The sequence below is a fragment of the Lynx rufus genome, unplaced genomic scaffold, assembly GCF_022079265.1.
Source record: "Lynx rufus isolate CCGP_SWC_20201006 ecotype Redwood Valley unplaced genomic scaffold, mLynRuf1.p SCAF_52, whole genome shotgun sequence".
NCBI lineage: Eukaryota > Metazoa > Chordata > Mammalia > Carnivora > Felidae > Lynx > Lynx rufus.
In genome coordinates, this window is record NW_025814870.1 from 35635 (window position 1) to 52845 (window position 17211).

The 17211-nt window shown below is 54.7% G+C and overlaps 1 protein-coding gene and 1 pseudogene across 1 annotated transcript; both read right to left on the bottom strand.

Annotated features, from left to right (window-relative positions):
* Positions 1–4622: 4622 nt before the first annotated feature.
* Positions 4623–5714, bottom strand: LOC124527604 (EKC/KEOPS complex subunit LAGE3-like; annotated as a pseudogene).
* A 3521-nt stretch (positions 5715–9235) lies between these two features.
* LOC124527605 (olfactory receptor 1I1-like) lies at positions 9236–15500 on the bottom strand. Its single transcript, XM_047100703.1, is given in 6 exon segments — positions 9236–9395; positions 9483–9577; positions 14103–14567; positions 14569–14724; positions 14759–15232; positions 15234–15500. Coding segments are annotated over 6 exon segments (1617 nt in total).
* Positions 15501–17211: the final 1711 nt, after the last annotated feature.

The window sequence follows — 17211 nt, forward strand, 5'->3', positions numbered from 1 at the left end:
TATACCTGTGGAAAACCGGTGATATGATTTTTCACTTTGGAGTGATTAATATGGTGTACTATTTGCACTGATTTTCTAATAGGGAACCGTCCTTACATTCCTCCAAGAAATCCCCTTTAGTCAAATTTTAATTTCTTTTTATTTTAGTGTAGTTGACATATAACCTCATACTAGTTTCAGACGTACAAATACTAATTCAATGTTTATATACGTTAGGAAGTGATAGCGACGGTAAGTCTAGCTACCACCTGTCACCATACAAAGTTGTTACAATACTATTAACTATATTCCCTAGGCTGCACATTGCGTCCCTGTGTCTTATTTATTTTATAACTGGAAGTTTTGTACGCCTTAATCCCCCTCCCCTACTTTGCCCATGCCCCCCACACCCTCCCTTCTGTCAACCACCAGATTACTCTCTGTATCTAAGAGTCCATTCCTGTTTGGTTTGGTTTTTTAGATTCCACATAAAAGTGAAATATGGTATTCGTCTTTGTGCGACTTATTTCACTTAGCAGAGTATCCTCTAGATCCATCCATGTTGCCACAAATGCAAACAGAGCTCTTTTTTATCGCTGAGTAATATTTGTGTGTGTGTGTGTGTGTGTGTGCGTGCATGCGAGTGTGTGTGCATGTGGCAGTATGTGTGTGTGTGCGTGTGTGGCATCTGCTCTGTCGCTTCATCTACTGGCGGACACTTAGCTCGTTTCCCTGTCTTGGCTATTATCGTAGATAATGCTGCGGTGAACACAGGGGCACATACAACTTTTTGAATTACTGTTTTCATTTTCTTCAGGCAAATACCCAGAAGTGGAATTGCCTGATTGTAAGCTAGTTCTATTTTTTGTTATTTGAGAGAGAGTGAGAGAGAGACAGAGAGAGCAAGGGGCAGAGGGAGAGAAAGAATCTTCAGCAGGCTCTCCGCACAGTGCAGAGCCCGACCCGGGGCTCCCTCCCACGACCCGTGAGGTCACGACCAGAGCCAAAATCAAGAGTCAGAGGCTTAACTGACTGAGTCACCCAGGAGCCCCAAGGCAGTTCTGTTTTTAATTTCTGGAGGAACCTCCGCACCATTTCCCATCGAAGCTGCACCATTTTGCATTTCCACCTCATATTTTAATTTTAAAATGAGCCACTGCATTCTGTTTGGCATTATTTCATTTACCAGGTGGTTTTTTTCTTTGTTAATTTAACTGTGTTCTTAGAGAGGGAGAAAGTGGGAGCAGGGGAAGGGCAGAGAGAGGGAGACAGAGGAATCCCAAACAGGCTCCACACTACCAGCACAGAGCCCGACGTGGGGCTTGAACTCACAAACAACGAGATCAGGACCTGAGCCAAAGTCGAACGCTTAACCGACTGAGCCGCCCTGGTGCCCCTAGCAGATCTGTATTCATGTTCCCCGGTAAGAATCATCCATAGTTTCCTATTTGGTACTATCTCTATTGGTATCAATCCTCTATAACCAAAATGTCGAAGTTTTACTTTTTTATGCCTTCGAATACTAGAAATAGCACTGGCATCGTCTGCACCTTAAAGGTTTGCTTGCTTTCCCCTCTAATGTCAGTTGACCTAGTGTGTGTGTGTGTGTTTTTAAGTTTATTTATTTTCATAGAGAGAGCGCAAGCGTGAGGGGCGGAGCGGCAGAGAGAGGGAGAGACGGAATCCCAAGCAGTCTCCGCCTTGTCAGCACGGAACCTGCCATGGGGCTTGAACCCACGAACCATAAGATCATGATCTGAGCCGAAATCAAGAATTGGACACCTAACTGACTGAGTCACCCAGTTGCCCCTTGAATAAGAATTTTAAATAGCTGATTTGGTACGTGGTATAATCCTGTTTATGCAAATAAAATATGTAAAAGCAACTTAACATATCCTAAGGAAAAATCTGGAAGAATACAGTCACACTGTTCATGGTGGCTAGTGCAGGAACTGAGACCAATAGAAATCCTTGCCTCCTAACTTAGGCGTTTGTGTAAGGGCTGTATGTCTTTTAGAGTAAGCATACGCTATCCTTGTAAGAAAGATGAAAAGTTTAGACAAATCCAAAATTGTAAATACGTTATGATTCCAGTACTGTTTCCCTGCTTTAAATATGCATGTACATACAATTGTCATTTAAGAAGAAACCTGAGGGAAACCATTGAAATGTTCACAGTGGTTCTCTCCGGTGGTGACATTAGGGAGGGTATTTTTTGGTCATTTTCTAACTTTCCGTAATTCTTCAACTTGTCCACTGACCACGTTTTGCTTCCATAGACTCTAAACAAAATCCAAAAAAACCCACAACGTTTTATAACCAAAAATGCAACAAAAATATCCTATCTTTGATGTAATGGGGGAAGAATCTGGCACACAAAACAGGATTCACAAAATGGACCATCTACACTAATTTTCTCAAAGTAAGCGCTACACTCAACATGGGGCTTCAACGCTTGAGATCACGAATCACATGCTGTACTGACTAAGCTAGCCAGGTGCTCTCCCTCACCCTGGTCTACACTAAATTCCAAACTCCTCAGTAAGTGGATTCACCACAAAGCATCAGGCATGTGTCGGCTTCACTGTGAAGGAGTGCAGCTTGCATTTTTTGACATATCCCAAATCCTCCGCTGTCTGCACCCTGAGCCACGCAGAGACCCACTGCAAGAGGCAGGCTTCTCGGGGTGCCTGGGGGGTTCAGTCAGTTGAGCATCCGACTTCAGCTCAGGTCATGATCATGTAGTTCATGCATTTGAGCCCCGCGCACGGCTCTGTGCTGACCCCTCCGAACCTAGAACCTGCTTCGGATTCTGCGTCTCCCTCTCTCTGCCCTTCCTCTGCTCACACTCTGTCTCTGTGTCTGTCTCTGTCTCTCTCTCAAAACTAAAGAAACATTAAAAAGTTTATAATTGTTTTTAGCTTATACATAGAAAAGGACCATAAGCCTAGCTAAAATGAAGCCATGGGGAGGAAAAGTATTTCCAATCATGATAAAGATTTGATACCCTGAACACTTAAAGGACACTTACCAGTGAGCGTGAAAAGTGTGACTGTCCTGAATAGAAAACAGGCAAGGATACGCACGGACAGTTCTCAGAAGAGATGCCACTGGCCAAATGTCTAATCGCATCACATTCAAAAGGAAACTGGAAGACACCAATATGGTTTTGGTCGCTATGCATTTGGTTTTACGAAGGTGTAAAAGACTGAACATATCCTGTCTGGGGTGGGATGCAGGGAAATGGACACTTTTATCTACAACCGGCGCGAGCTTCTGGGGGTGCACTTTGGCAACATGCACCAAACACTTTAAAGAGGGCTTACCCTCTGACCTGACAAGTCCCCTTCTCAAAATCTATGGAACAGAAGCAAATGTACCAGGATATTCGTTTCAGCACCGCTTACAGGACTGAAAGAGGAGAGACAGCGACAAGGTCTACCTGCATGGATGGGTTGGAGTAGCTGAAGAACACACGTTTGTGGATCGTGGCGCAGCTCCCACTGCCCACACCCTGCCCCCGTGTGTTCGCGTAGAGAAGCTTTACAAGCACAAACAGGTGTTGGGGGGGGGGCTACGAGAATAAAGCCCCTCTGAAGAAGGAGAAGAGGCAGCGGGGGCAGCAGTGGAGGCAGAAAGGGCAGCCAGCGGGCCTGTTCCCTCTGTGGAGGGAGAGGAGGGGGAGATCCCTGGGGGATGAATGTCAGCTGAACCGATGGGACCCTTGAAGCCCGGGGTCTGGCGTGCACTGTACGTCCCCTGTACGACAGACTCAAACAGATACAAGAGCTCTAAACTAAGATGACAGGTTTGCCAGGACCAGCCCTACCCCCACCAAATAAAGCTCATAAGGTAAATCAATTCAAAAACCTGTGGAAAACATGGATTCTAACCCCCAAAATTACAGATTATAAGTTACTGTTACACATTTAATATAATTTTTTTCACATTTATTTATTACTGAGAGACAGAGACAGAGCATGAGCATGTGAGGAGCGTAGAGAGGGGGAGACACAAGACCCGAAGCAGGCTCCGGGCTCCCAGTTATCAGCACAGAGCCAGACCGGGGCTTAAACTCACAAACCCTTGAGACCATGACCTGAGCCCGTCAGACGCTCAACCGACTGAGCCTGCCAGGCGGCCTGAATGCATCTTTCCTGCACTCGTTCAATGTTTCTGAAGAGTTTGGATAAAAAGTTCACATTAGATGAAAGCCATCAGGAGTAATGCGAAACGTGCCAACGATGGGCATATTCCCACATGTTGAGAGTCCTTGATACCGAAGGACAGGACGCACGTGGGTTCTGCCAGTTCCCAAACTGCCTTCTACCACCTTCCGCGACTTGCACGTCGTCGACATCCCAGAAGCCGCCCCGCCCCCCCCCCCACCTGAGGACAAAGGGAAGAGTATCCGGGGGTGCCGCAACTGAGAAGGAACAGGGAATAGCAAAGCTCAGTTTTATTTTCTGCAGTAGCAAACATTTAAATGGCAAACAAAACAAGGGGACCGTGAGTGCCCAAGGGCTCGGGCCCTCGTTGCCCTCAGAAGACCAGGCAGGCCCCCAACCTCAGGTGGCAGCTAGTGCAGGCATCACTGCCCTAGGAAGGACGGACCGCCCAGACGGGGGACACGAGGCTAGACCTTAGCCCCCTTTCGCCAGCGCAGGCTTAGCGGGAACCGGGAACCGGAAGCGCTGCATGGTCCGAATCACCACGCAAAGCTGGTCAAGAAAGTTGATGATGGAAATTCGGAGGAGGAAAGGGTTTTCAGCTCTCCAGCGGCTGAGAGAGGAGAAAAGGCAATCAAGTTGGAGGTGGTGGATCCTCCCCTTCCTCGCTCAGCTCCCCTCCCCGCCCAGGTACCCATCCCTTGCACCCTTCCCCGCCCCCAGGAGCGAACCCCCTACCCGCAGGTGCAGGTGTTAGAGCCTCGGGCCCTGGCCCGCACCTAGCCCTCGACGATCCAGCAGAGAGAGCCCCCCCCCCACCCCCCATGGAGACTGGACCCGCCACCTGCAGCCACCCCGACCCCGGCCCTTCCAGAACTAACATGGCCAGGACGCTGCCGAACACAGTGAGCTGCTGCTCCACAAGGCATCCATACGGTTCCCGATCTGGGGCGAAAGACGCACAGGCGATCTCCGCCTCCAACTGGGACGGGAAAGGCACGCCGAGGGCGCTGGGTGCAGATTCGGTTAAGGTACCACCCCTACTCACTTAGGGCCTGAGCCCCCTTCTCAGGCCACCCTGACGAGGCCACCCACTCCCGACCCTAATGGCTCGCGGCCACCCCGTTACCAGGCCCATGTCCGCCCACCGCCCCCGGGAACCCGTTTCCCCCCGATCTCCTTCCTTCCTCCTCCCCCACCTCTCTCCAGCCACCCCGTGATCACCCTGCTCTCAGATCTTTGCCCCGCGCACCTCAGGTTACCACAGCTCCTCTCCCTTTCCGCCCCCTGCCCATGCCCGCTGTCCCCTCGGCTAGGATACAATATGTGTACTCGGGTTTCCGGCCTTCCGGCCGTGGAGAGGGCATCTCCGCCTGGCCCGGGGGCGTGAGGTGGTCACGGGACACGCGGAGCCTCGCCGGCGACCGCGGCCTCCGCGTCCGCGCCTCCGAGGCCATGGCCTCCGCCGCCTCCCTGGCCCTCCTGGCCCCCCTGGCCCCCCTGGCCATCCCGGGCATTGTCGGCGCCGCCCGCCTCGCCGCCTGCGGCTGCGTCTGCCGCCTCCATGGTCGTCAGGCTCCGCCTCAGGTCCAGTCGCCTGAACACAGGTCCGGCCGCTCGCCCAGTCGGCTGGCGGCTGAGGCGCTGCGGCTCCTTCCCGAAGCTCCGCCCCGCGCGCCGACCCCGCCCTCCCCGCGCACGCGCAAACGGACCGTCGGGAGGCTGCCGCGCGCGTGGCCGGTTCCCGCCAAAGCGACGCTCGCTGTCCCAGGCTCTCTCGGACCCTGGCTGCGGAAGCCCCGCCTATCACAGCTCGACGCCACCCCCAGGCGCCTGCGCCAACGGGCTCCTAGGGTTTCCAGTGAGGCCGCCAGGCCTGCGGCCGGTGCCCGCCCAGCCGGCCTTTCCGCCCTTGGGCCCTGGGAGACCCCCTGGCTTAGCTAGACTAGGAGCGCTTCCTCATAAAGCCCACGCAAGTCACCCCGGCCTCCCGGGAGCGCCGAGGCCAACATTTCCCCACCCCCACCTCCCGGCCGTTCCCTTGGGCGCCTGACTGGTTCCCGCCCAGCCAGCTCTGCCAGGAGCCCCTAGAGACTACCCCCCCCACCCTTGTCCTCCTAGCCAACGAGGGCTCCCTCCTGAGGCTCCGCCCCCAAGCATCCAAAGCAAGGGGGCTCCCAGGAGCGCCTGAGCAAACGGACCCCCCTGTGTTCCTCCCGGGCCCGGGACTGCTTCCCGCGCCCCTGCCCCGAAGCCAGCTCTGCCCTGGGCTCCCAGAGACCCCGCCCTCGGCCGCCTCTCCAGCGGCTGCTCCCTCACCAATCGTCGCCACGCGCTGTGACGGGTGACCCCACCGCACCCACGCAAACCAGTCCTACCTCAGCTCCACCCCCTCCCCACACCCCTAGCCCCTCCCCAGACCTCGTGGGAGGCCGCCAGACACCACGGCCTGTTGTCCAGAGGGCCCTGCCTCTTCCCTGGGCTCAGTGTCCCCAGCACGTGCGGCTCCACGACCTCGCAGCGGTTCGTGGAGGGAGATGGGCCACAGCCCAGACGGACACGGCCCCGCACCCCGTCCCCTTCCCCGGCACAGGTGGACACACCAAAGCGGCCTTTGGAGGGGGCGGCTGAGCACAGGTGCGGATCAGATCGGCGGTCTGGGAAGGTCACGAAGGGGCTCCCGTCGGGGGGCAAGCCTGCCAGTAGGAGGCAAGGAGGGAAGGGATGGCGACTGGAGCTAAAGTAGTTAGTGGCCACGGAGAACAGGGATGCGGTCGCATAGGAAAAACCACAGTGCAAAAGGGAAATCACTAAAATCCCAACTTAGGAAGCTACTGTCCATGTGCACGGAAATCCTGCAACGGTAGCCTGAAGTGTAAACGCCTCGTATCTCTGTGTGGTGGGATGGAGGGTGGTCCCCACTTCTTTTTTGTGTATCTCTCCCCCAAAAGGTTCAGAATGACTTTACATGACCTTTCGTGTTTTCAATTCTTTGACATCCTTGTGTGCGTGATCTCTACGCCCCACGTGGTGCCGGCACTCACGACCCAGTGAGTGCATCCACAAGTCAGGCTTGAGAGAGCAGACGATGCCATCCAGGGCGCCGGGCAGCAGCACTCCCCGCACCAACAGCACGACGAGGACCACGCAGGAGAAGGTAGCCGTGAAGTACATGATCTGGGGCGGGGGGGGGGGGACGGGGGGGACCTGCTCAGAAGGGGCCCTGCGGCCCTGCCTCCCCACTAGGGGCCCCCAGCCTCAGCAGGGGGGCAGGCGGGCCACACTCCCCCCACCGTGGTACGGTCCGTTCCGAGGTCAAGCGGGAGGCCAGCCTGCAGCCCCCCCCTTCTACTCCTCAGAGCCTGGGCTCCTCCCGAAGGACGAAGGACGCGGGGTGCTCAGCTGGCCATCGGCCGCCCCCGCAAGGACAGGTCAGCTGTAGAGAGGGAGGGCGGAGGCAGGACCTTGAGCAGGACATCGGCCTGGAGGCAGGTCCCATGCCTCCTGTGGTTCTCTGCACAGAGGCAGGGTCCTGGGCAGGACGGAGTGGACTGGGCCGGCCGGAGACAGAGGCGACAGCGAGGTGACCGCGAAGACCTCTGCCTCCGTCCCACCCTCAGCAGAGCAGGACAGGTAGGCAAGGGAGGGCCACGGGCCGGGTCCCCCCAGGCTGGCCGCAAAGCAGAGAGTGAGCAAGTAGTGAGTGAGGAAGAGAGGGAAACTGGGGCGGGGATGCCCGACACAGGCAAGTTCAGCTGGCGGTCGCCTGGGCCTGTCCCCTCAGGACGGAAGGCGGCTGGGCTGGAGTTTGGAGGTTGCGGAGGGCTACCCAGGCACGCGTGGGAAATCCACCGGGCTGGGTTCAAGGACCTGCCCCCGCCTCAGGCCCTGGCCCGGTCACCTCGCGTGGCGGGGTGCCCCTGCCCCCTCCCCCCCCGGCGGAGACACCCCTTCTCCCCACCGGCCATGCTGCCCCCACCCCTGCCATCATCACCCACCCCGACCCGCCCGCCTCCAGCTGTACCTTTCCTGTTGACTTGACCCCCTTGCAGACACGGAAGTAGGCCAGCACCCAGCAGGCCGGCAGACACGGGGTCACCTCCCAGTTGAGGGCCCCTGGCACGTCCAGCCCCCCCGAGAGCCGCAAGACTTTGTTCCTGGGGGAGGGACAGCCCGTCAGGGCTGCCGCAGCAGAGGGCAAAGCGACCGGGGAGCTGTCGCCGGGGCGGTGCTCCCCCGTGCCGCTGCCCTCGGGTCCAGCTGGGCCCCCCTGGGCCCCCGGGCCCCCGGCCCAAGCCCGCAGCCATTGCGGTGTGGGAGGCGGGAGCCCGGGAGCCCCCGGCGGTGTCCCCTCCCCCAGGCTGGCAGGCACTAGGGGACTGACGGCGCCCGCGACCGAGAAATGGTGAGGGAGCCAGGCCCGTCCCTTCCAGCTCCCCTAGGGGCCGCGCGGGGCGTGCTCCCTGAGGACAGGCAGGGCCTGGGAGTGGCCCCTGCTCGGCAGGCATCCCGCGTCGGCCCCCCCCGGCCCCCGGGGACGGGTCCCGGCACACGCAGACCCGAGCCGTACGGGGAGCCCACAGACAGCGACAGGCACGGTGCTGCCCAGAAGCGCCTGAGCGCGGCCCACGCCTCGATGCCCGGGACCCGGGCGGGCGGCGGTCAGCTGGCTGCTCGCACGTGCGCCCGGCTGGCGCCTGCGCAGACAGACACACGCTTGGGGGGAGGGGCGGGCCGGGCCGGAAACAGTCACGTGCCAGGGGCCTACAGGAGGGGATTCTGGGCCTTAGCCTCGGGCCGGTTTGCGCACGTGCGCGGGGAGCGCAGGTGACGTCACCCGCTTCCCGAGGGAGCCTCGTTCGTTCGTTCGTTCGTTCCCTCGGCGGTTCAGCCGAAGTCCAGGCCGGGGAACCATGGAGGCCACAGATGGAGGCGCAGGCGGTGGGGCCGGCGGTCCCGAGGGTCAGCGTGGCCCGGGAGACCCCGGTGTCCCAGATGGCCTCGGAGGCCACGAGGGCCCCGGCGGCGGAGGTGGTGAGGGGGAGGAGTGTGCCGCGGCCGGTGCGGCCCCGCGGGTCGCGCAGGCGCTATGTGCTCCCGTCCCGGGCGCAGCTGCCGTGCCAGGGCTTGGCGGACACCCTTTGCCGGGACCCGGTGGGCACGGCGGGCCCACAGCTGGAGGGCCGGGGAGCCAGCCGCTGCAGTTGTATCCTCTTGGCCGAGTGGCGGGTGGCCGGGGCGATGGGCCTAGAGGAGGCGACGGGGCGGGGAGCGGAGGGGAGGGGGTTCAGCCTGGGGGTCCAGGGCAAGGAGGGGAGGGGGGGACCGGGGCACCGGAGGGACCGGCCCGGGGGGCGGATGGGCCAGGGGTGGCCGGGAGGGGTGGCGGGGAGAGGCGGCCTGATGGACCAGGAAGGAGGGGAGCGGACCTGAGAGGATGGAGAGGGGGGAGAGTGGCCGTGGGGAAAGCAGGCCTCGGAGTGGTCAGGACGCCTGAGGCACCGACGCGATCGCTTTTCGATGATGCCTTAACCGAATGGCTACCAGCTACGTCACCGTGCCTTTCCCGTCACCCACGGAGGCACAGGTGGCCCACCAGTGTCTGGCGACACAGGGCCAGCCCCAGGTCGGGGCAGTTCGGAAGGAGTTCACGGTATTCGGCAACGTCCTAATTATGTTAGTTCCAAACGGGTCCCTCGTGGGGGGTGGTGTCAGGTCGCTAGGGCCTATCTCCTGAGGGCCGTTCTAATAGTGAATTGGAGACACCAAAGGTTAGGTCCAAAGAGGTAGGTGTGGCACCCTGAGCCTGCGGCCACCTGAGGGGGGGGCAGAGAGATAGGGGCAAGAGTGAGGACATTTCATTTGGATTTTCTTTTTCCCTCACTTTTAGCCAACTGACTGCCGAAGACCCTGGCCAACTCCAGGTTTCCATCGCCTCCTGTCTTGACCAGCTTTCCCTGTTGGTTTGGACCATGCAGCGCTTCGTGCCCCCGTTTTTCAGATTGCCGGAGCCAGGCAAAAGGGGCTAATTGTAACCTAGCGTCCCTTCCTCCCCTAGGGCGTCCATTCCGATGCTGGTTGCCGCTTTATTACGGGGGTCTAATTGTTTGTATTGGACTTTGGGCCTTGTTTTTCCCTACTGCTGGAGGAGGGGCGTTCTTACAGCAGAAAATAAAACTATTTTTCCGCATCTGAGTGTATTTTCAGCTACTGTGTCAGAGCAAGGGGAGGGGGGGGGGAGAGAGAGAGAGAGAGAGAGAGAGAGAGAGAGAACCCAAGCAGTTCCTGCGCTGTGAGTGCAGAGCCCGACGCAGTGCTTGAACCCACCAACCGTGAGATCATGACCTGAGCCGAAACCGACTCAGGTGCTTAACTGACTGAGCCACCCAGGCGGCCCTCGTTGATTAATTTTTCAATTGGAATAGTCATATTTTACTTATTGATTGGTGAATGCTCTTTATATACAAGAGATACCAAATCTTGGCCAAAGTAATTGAAAATACTTTCCTTCCTCATTGCTTCACTGAATTCTTGTTTATAGTTCTTTTCCGTACTGGAGGGTTTTTAACTTTTTCTTGTATTTAAATATGAAGTTTATTGTCAAATTGGTTTCCATACAACACCCAGTGCTCATCCCGACAGGGGCCCTCCTCAATACCCATCACCCACCCTCCCCCCCATCAACCCTCAGTTTGTTCTCAGTTTTTAAGAATCTCTTATGTTTGGGCTCCCTCCCTCTCTAACCTCTTTTTTTTTTTTTAATGTATGCAAGTGGTACATTTTTGTCATTATGATTTTTGTAGTTTATGTCCAAGGGAAAGCCATCCCCACTGTAAAATTATAAAATTTGTCCCTCATGCCATCTTCTAGTACTTTGAGATGTTAACACACAAGGAATTTATTGTGGTGTGAAAGATGACATTGGTCTAATTTTGTCCCCTTCCCCCCAAGGTTCCTCAGGTGTCTCAATGTCATTTATTGACTAATCCATATGTCTCCGCTGAATTGAAATGTCGTCTTCACCAGGGTCTAAACCTGCATCTTCATTTCTTCTTGCACATTTGTTTCTCCAGCAAATTTGGGCTAGGTGATCTGGGATGGCCCCTCTGAGGAAACGGCCTGAAGGATACAGTAGAGAAAGTTGGGATTGGTGTGGGAGAAGGGACAGACAGAGACAGAGGAAGACAGACAGACCGGCCGACAGAGAGATTTGATTGGCTCAGCTTGGATTGCCCTTCGAAGGGCGCAGGGAGAAACATGAGGACGAGAACGAGATGAGAGAGAGAGAGAGAGGTTAGGGCATCAGTGGATTAGAGGACTGTTGCACTGGGGATACTGGAGCATTTGGGGTTTTCTTCTTTCGTTAAGAAAAACCTATTATAAATAATACTGCTATGAATATTTTGTTTAAAAAGATTGTACAGGGGCACCTGGGTGGCTCAGTTGGTGAAGCGTCTGACTGTTGATTTTGGCTCAGGTCATGATCTCACAGTTCTTGGCATCGAGCCCTGCATAGGGCCCTGTGCTGAGCATGGAGCCATCTTGAGATTCTCTCTCTCTCTCTCTGTCTCTCTCTCTCTCTGCTTCCCCAACCCCCGCTCACGTGCATGTGTGCGCGCTCTCTCAAAAGAAATAAAAGAAATTGAAATATATTTCTATATATGTTTAAATACACACAACCCTAGTTTCAGTGGTGATGGAGTTTTCAGGTTATTGAGTTCGCGATCTTGTAGGAACTGTACATTCCCCCATGACCTACTGATCCAGGTTTCTGTAATTACGGCATATTACCTGGTCAGCGGCTGAGGGAGCATTATTCTACTATGTAGGAGAGTGAAGGATGTGGGGAGAAAGGCCCAGATGGGTGGCTGCAAAGTTGATGTCCAAAGCCGAGCACAAGTCCCATGTCCTCATGGGAGGGTAAGGTTTCTCAGCCAGGACACAAGCAGTGTTCTAAGGGACCAAGCCAGAGCTGTGCCTGGAGAAAGAGATGTAAAATGAAGAGCCAGAAGCCAGAGTCAAACCCAACTTGAAAGAGTACGTAAAGAGCAATGGTGAAATTATTTGGGTTACTCGAGTCAGAAGAAAAAGAAAGCCGGTCTTGACCTTATTCTTAAGTCAAACAGTAAACAAAGCAGGATGCAAAATCCAGAAGCAAACAGCCACAACCACAAATAAACCAACACCAGCGTCTAATTACACAAAGGTGTTAAGCTCTGTTAGGGAAGAAAACATCATAAATAAAATGGAAAGACAAGTTAGGAAGACGTTAGTAACCCAAAGGGCAAACTAAAGTGAGTATCTTCAAAACACAAGTGACCCTTAGCAAATAAATCCATAAAAGACACAAACAGCCCAGTAGAAGATTGTACAAATGACAGGACCATGGGATTCCTGGAATAAGGATTATAAACAGCCAATTTGGTACAGGGTATTGTTTACCAGTGGGAGCGTCTACATAGCGTGAATGGAAGCCTCCACTCTTGGATCCCCCACGGAACGTTTCCGTGAGGATCTGCGCTCAAATAAGGACAGCCAGAAGGAAAGTAGCAAGCACAAAGCAGTTTGTTAAGGACAGTGCACTCTCCAGGTGGCAGAGCGGACAGGCCCAGAGGTGTCTGGGGTTTGGGGTGTCTTTTCTCTGTATGTTTGCATAGGTTCCGGATGGGTCACAGCTAGGGGGGTCTCCCACTGAGGGTGCTTCCCATCGTGTGAGCAACTCCTCCTGCCGGTTGGGAGGGGGAGTTTTTCTGGCCCCGCCCACAAGGTTCTGGCCAGAAGAGTCCATGGCCATCCTCCCTTGGGCGGGGAGAGTTGAAAACAAAACGATGTAAATCTATTATAATGAAGCTGTAGGTTACCCTGAGGCCAAGGTTGAAGAGGAGAGCCCCTGTTCTGCACCTGTGGCCCTTGGTCTGTCAACCTGGGGGTGTTGGAAGCCATAGGACCAGGATGTTAACAGCCACAAAGTCAGGACATTGTGCCCTCAGGCTTCTAACGTGTCACCTATTTAACACCGCCTTTGCCTCTGGCTCATGTCTAACCAACTGCCTACTTGATCGGTATGATCCTATGTATGCAAACAAGCAAAAGAAAAACCGTTATAAACGCAGATGAATGTATCCTAGGAAAAAGTCTGGGAGGACACACGTAAAACTGGTCATAATGGTTACTGCAGCCACTGAGTTTATGGGAAATTTTTACTCTCTAACAACACACCTTTGTGTAAGGCATGAATGATTTTATAATACGCATACATTATAGTGGAAAAAAATTTAAACATCTAAGCGTTCGGAGCTGTAAGTGCACTATGATTCCAGTTTTGCTTTCCTACTTTAAATGTGTATGCACGTACATTTGGTTTTTTAAAAATTTTTTTAAGTATATTCATTTTTTTTTGAAAGACAGAGACAGAGAGACAGAGAGACAGAGCACAGCAGGGGTGGGGCGGAGAGAGAGGGGGACACAGAATCCAAAGCAAGGCTCCAGGCTCTGAGCTGTCAGCACCAGAGCCCGACGCGGGACCCGAACTCACGAACCGCAAGATCAGGACCTGAGCCGAAGTCGGACGCTCAACCGGCTGAGCCACCCAGGCGCCCGTGCACATACATTTGTAGTGCAAGAAGAAACCTGAAATAAACCATCAAAATGTTTACAGTGAGGTTCTCTCGCGGGGGTGAGGTTATAGAGGGCGTTTTTTTCTTTTTTGGTCACTTTGTAAGTTTCTGTAACTGCACAACCTATGCAATGACCATGTTTTACTTCCATAAATAGAAAGCAGTGTTTTAGAATAAGGGGGGGGGGGGAAGAGCAACAGAAATATTTGATCGTTGCTGAAAATGGGGGGAAACCTGGCACCCAAAATAGGATTCACCAGATGGATCACGTGCATGAAATTTCAAACTCCTGTGTGATTGGATTCACCCCCAAAGCACTGGCATGTGCCAGCCCCACCCTGGAGAAGATCTTCATGAGCTTACACACATGGGGGGAAATGCCTGGTGGGATGGTAGGCCGAAGGCCTTCCAGTGCCACCTTCATTCCAATCTCCGTGTTGGAGAGGTCAGCAAAGGGTACCTCCCGTGTCACCAGTTCCCACAGAAGCACTGCAAAGCTCCCCGTGTCTGCTCAGCGTCTGTTTGTATCTTCAGGCTTCTTCTGCAGAGCTTCAGGGGCCACCCAGGCAGGTGCATACCTGCGCCCAGGGCATTGGAAGGAGAACCTGACGTCGGCCGTGCTGGTTCGGGCAGTCATGTCCTCATCAATCATTACACTACGGCTGCTGAGTGCGTGTCGTGGGATGAGGGGCTCTAGCGTGTGTACGAGGGCCATGCCCCTTGCCATGTCCAATGCAAACGTCACAGCCTGGCTCTGGTCCACAGCAAAATCGGTGCCTTCGTGTAATACATTGTACAGGGAGGGATCCGTATGGCATCCAGTGTGCGACGAGGGTGGGGTGTGGAGCAGGTGGAGACTGACAGGCACCTGGCACTGGGAGCACATTCGGATGTGAGAAACTCCCGAGCCGGGGACACTCCTCGTTGATTTGATGTGACCAGTGCCTAGGAGGCACTTTCTTTCCCGAGGGACTTGAGCAAAGCCCTCTTCACCTCCTTGTTTCGCATGCTGTAGATGACGGGGTTGAGCATGGGGGTGAGGACCACGTACAGCACAGGGAGCACCCGGTCCCGCAAGCCAGAGCACGCAGAGCTGGGGAGGATGTAGCAGAGGACCGGAGCGATGTAGAAAATGCAGACCACGGTGGTGTGAGCACCACAGGTGGAAAAGGCTTTTCTTCGGCCCTCGGCGGAGTGAATCCTGAGAATCGCAGCCACAACACGTACACAGGAGATCGCAACCGGGGCACGGGGTGCAAGAGCCACCACGAAACTGAAGACGAACAGGGCAAGTTCGCTGGCCCACGTGCTTGAGCAAGAGAGTCTGGTCAGTGGAGGGAGGCCACAGGAGAAGTGGGTGATGAGGCGAGGCCCGCAGAACCTCAGTGGAGCTGCAAGGACGGTGTGGGCGAACGCATCGGCCGAGGCAAGCAGGCGGGAGGTGGAAGCCATTCCTGCCCGGGTCCGTCCGACGGCCCCTGAGGACTAGGTGGTGCGGTGGCCGGCCGATGGCTGCATAGCGGTCACAGGCCACGGCTGTGAGCAGGAAGCGCTCCCAGGGAGCCAGGAAGTGGAGAAAGAAGATCTGGGGAAGACAAGCACGATGGGGCACGGTCCGCACTGCTGCCAGCAGGTGTTCCAGCACCTGAGGCCCCGTGCTGGAGATATAGGCAGTGTCCAGCAGTGAGAGGTTGACTAAGAAGTCGTACACGGGAGTGTGGAGTCGGGAGTCCATCACAGTAAGGCTGGCAACGCCCAGCCACGCTGTGGACCAGCAGAAAGATCACAAAGAGCAAGGGCCTCAACGCCTCTGCGTCGGCCAGCCCTTCCAGAAGGAACAGCGACACTCGGGTCTCATTCCCCAGCTGCCCGGAACCATGCGCAGAAACCTGCACCCGTAGAGTCCAACTCAGAGTCAGATGAGGATCCAAGTGCGGAGTTCCAATTTGCACAAGGCAGCAGGGGTGAGGGAAGGTCCAGAGACAACAACAACAACAAGAAAAAGAGACACGTTTCAAGCTTAAGAAAATAAGACTCAGAATCGGGGGAGTGAGGCTAGGTTCAGGAGGCCAGCGGTAAGGTAGAGGCCAGTAGAATGGATCGGTAACCCCACACCAAGACAAGGTGCACAGACCTTGAAGCCACGGCGCATGCACCTCCTGTAAGGATATCAAAGTCAGTCCCTCAGAAGCTTCTACCTGAATAAGGACCCTAGACCTCGTAATTACCTGCAGTGGTCCCCTTATTTCACCCTCACCAACCCAGCAGAGCCCCAACTCAGGAGCAGTGATAGGACACCAGTCAGGTCCCTCCTCCTCCCGCTCTGAACCTTTCAGTGCCTCCCATCTCACTCAGCGTCAAAGTCCCCCCGGCGACCTACCAGGCCCTCTGTGATACGCTCTCCCTCCTCTCCTCTCTCCTCTCCTCTCCTCTCCTCTCCTCTCCTCTCCTCTCCTCTCTCTCCTCTCCTCTCTCTCCTCTCCTCTCCTCTCCTCTCCGACCATCGGGCAAGAAGTCTGTCAGCTCCGTGCCCCATATCACATCTTCGGACTGGCCCACAGCAGCAAACGCCCTTGCCTATTCCCTGCCTCGGTGGAAGAGAGCCCTGCCCTCCTATCCAAGGCTAGCTTGTCCGATTTCCCCAGCTGCTCTCTTCATTGTGTCAGCCCTGCTCGGCAACCCTTTTACATGGGAATGTGCTAAATGCCACTCGACTGTTCACTCTCAGATGGTTTATTTTATGTTGTCTCGATTTTACCTCCATGAAAAAAGGAAGCAAAATAAAGACTTTTTCAGACATATAAAAGCTGAGATTAACTCGTTGTCAGCGGAAAACCTGCACTACAACAAATGTTAAAGGCTGTTCTCCACAAGCAAGGATGATAGCACGTGGGAACTTGGACCTACATGAAGTAACGAAGAGGGTCCCAGAATTGGAAAGTATGTGGGTCAATGTAAACATTTTTTCTCCCTTCAAAACGTCTCTCAATCGTCGCAAACCATCTAAAGCAAAAATATTGACAACACGGCGTGGGGTGTGTAACTGCTATAGAAATAAAAGGTATGACAACAATAGCACAAAGGACACCAGTGGGTGGTTGGAAGGGTACTGCTGTAATGTTCTTACGTTACGTGCGAAGGGATTTGAAATTACTTGAAGGTGGTCTATGATGAGGTAAAACACGTATTAGGATCCCTAGAACCCTAGGTTTAATATGTACACTTCTCTGGCGGAGATAAAGTGAATTTCTAGAAATTACTCAATCTGAAAGGAGTCGCGAAAAGACAGAGAGGGGAACACAGAACACATGGGGCAAACAGAAAATAAATAGCAGGATGGTAGATTGAAACTCAACGATACCCCTCGTTACATTTATTCTAAATGGTCTAAATGTGGCAACTAAAACACGGAGATTGCCAGACTGGATAAAAAGGCAAAGCAAAAC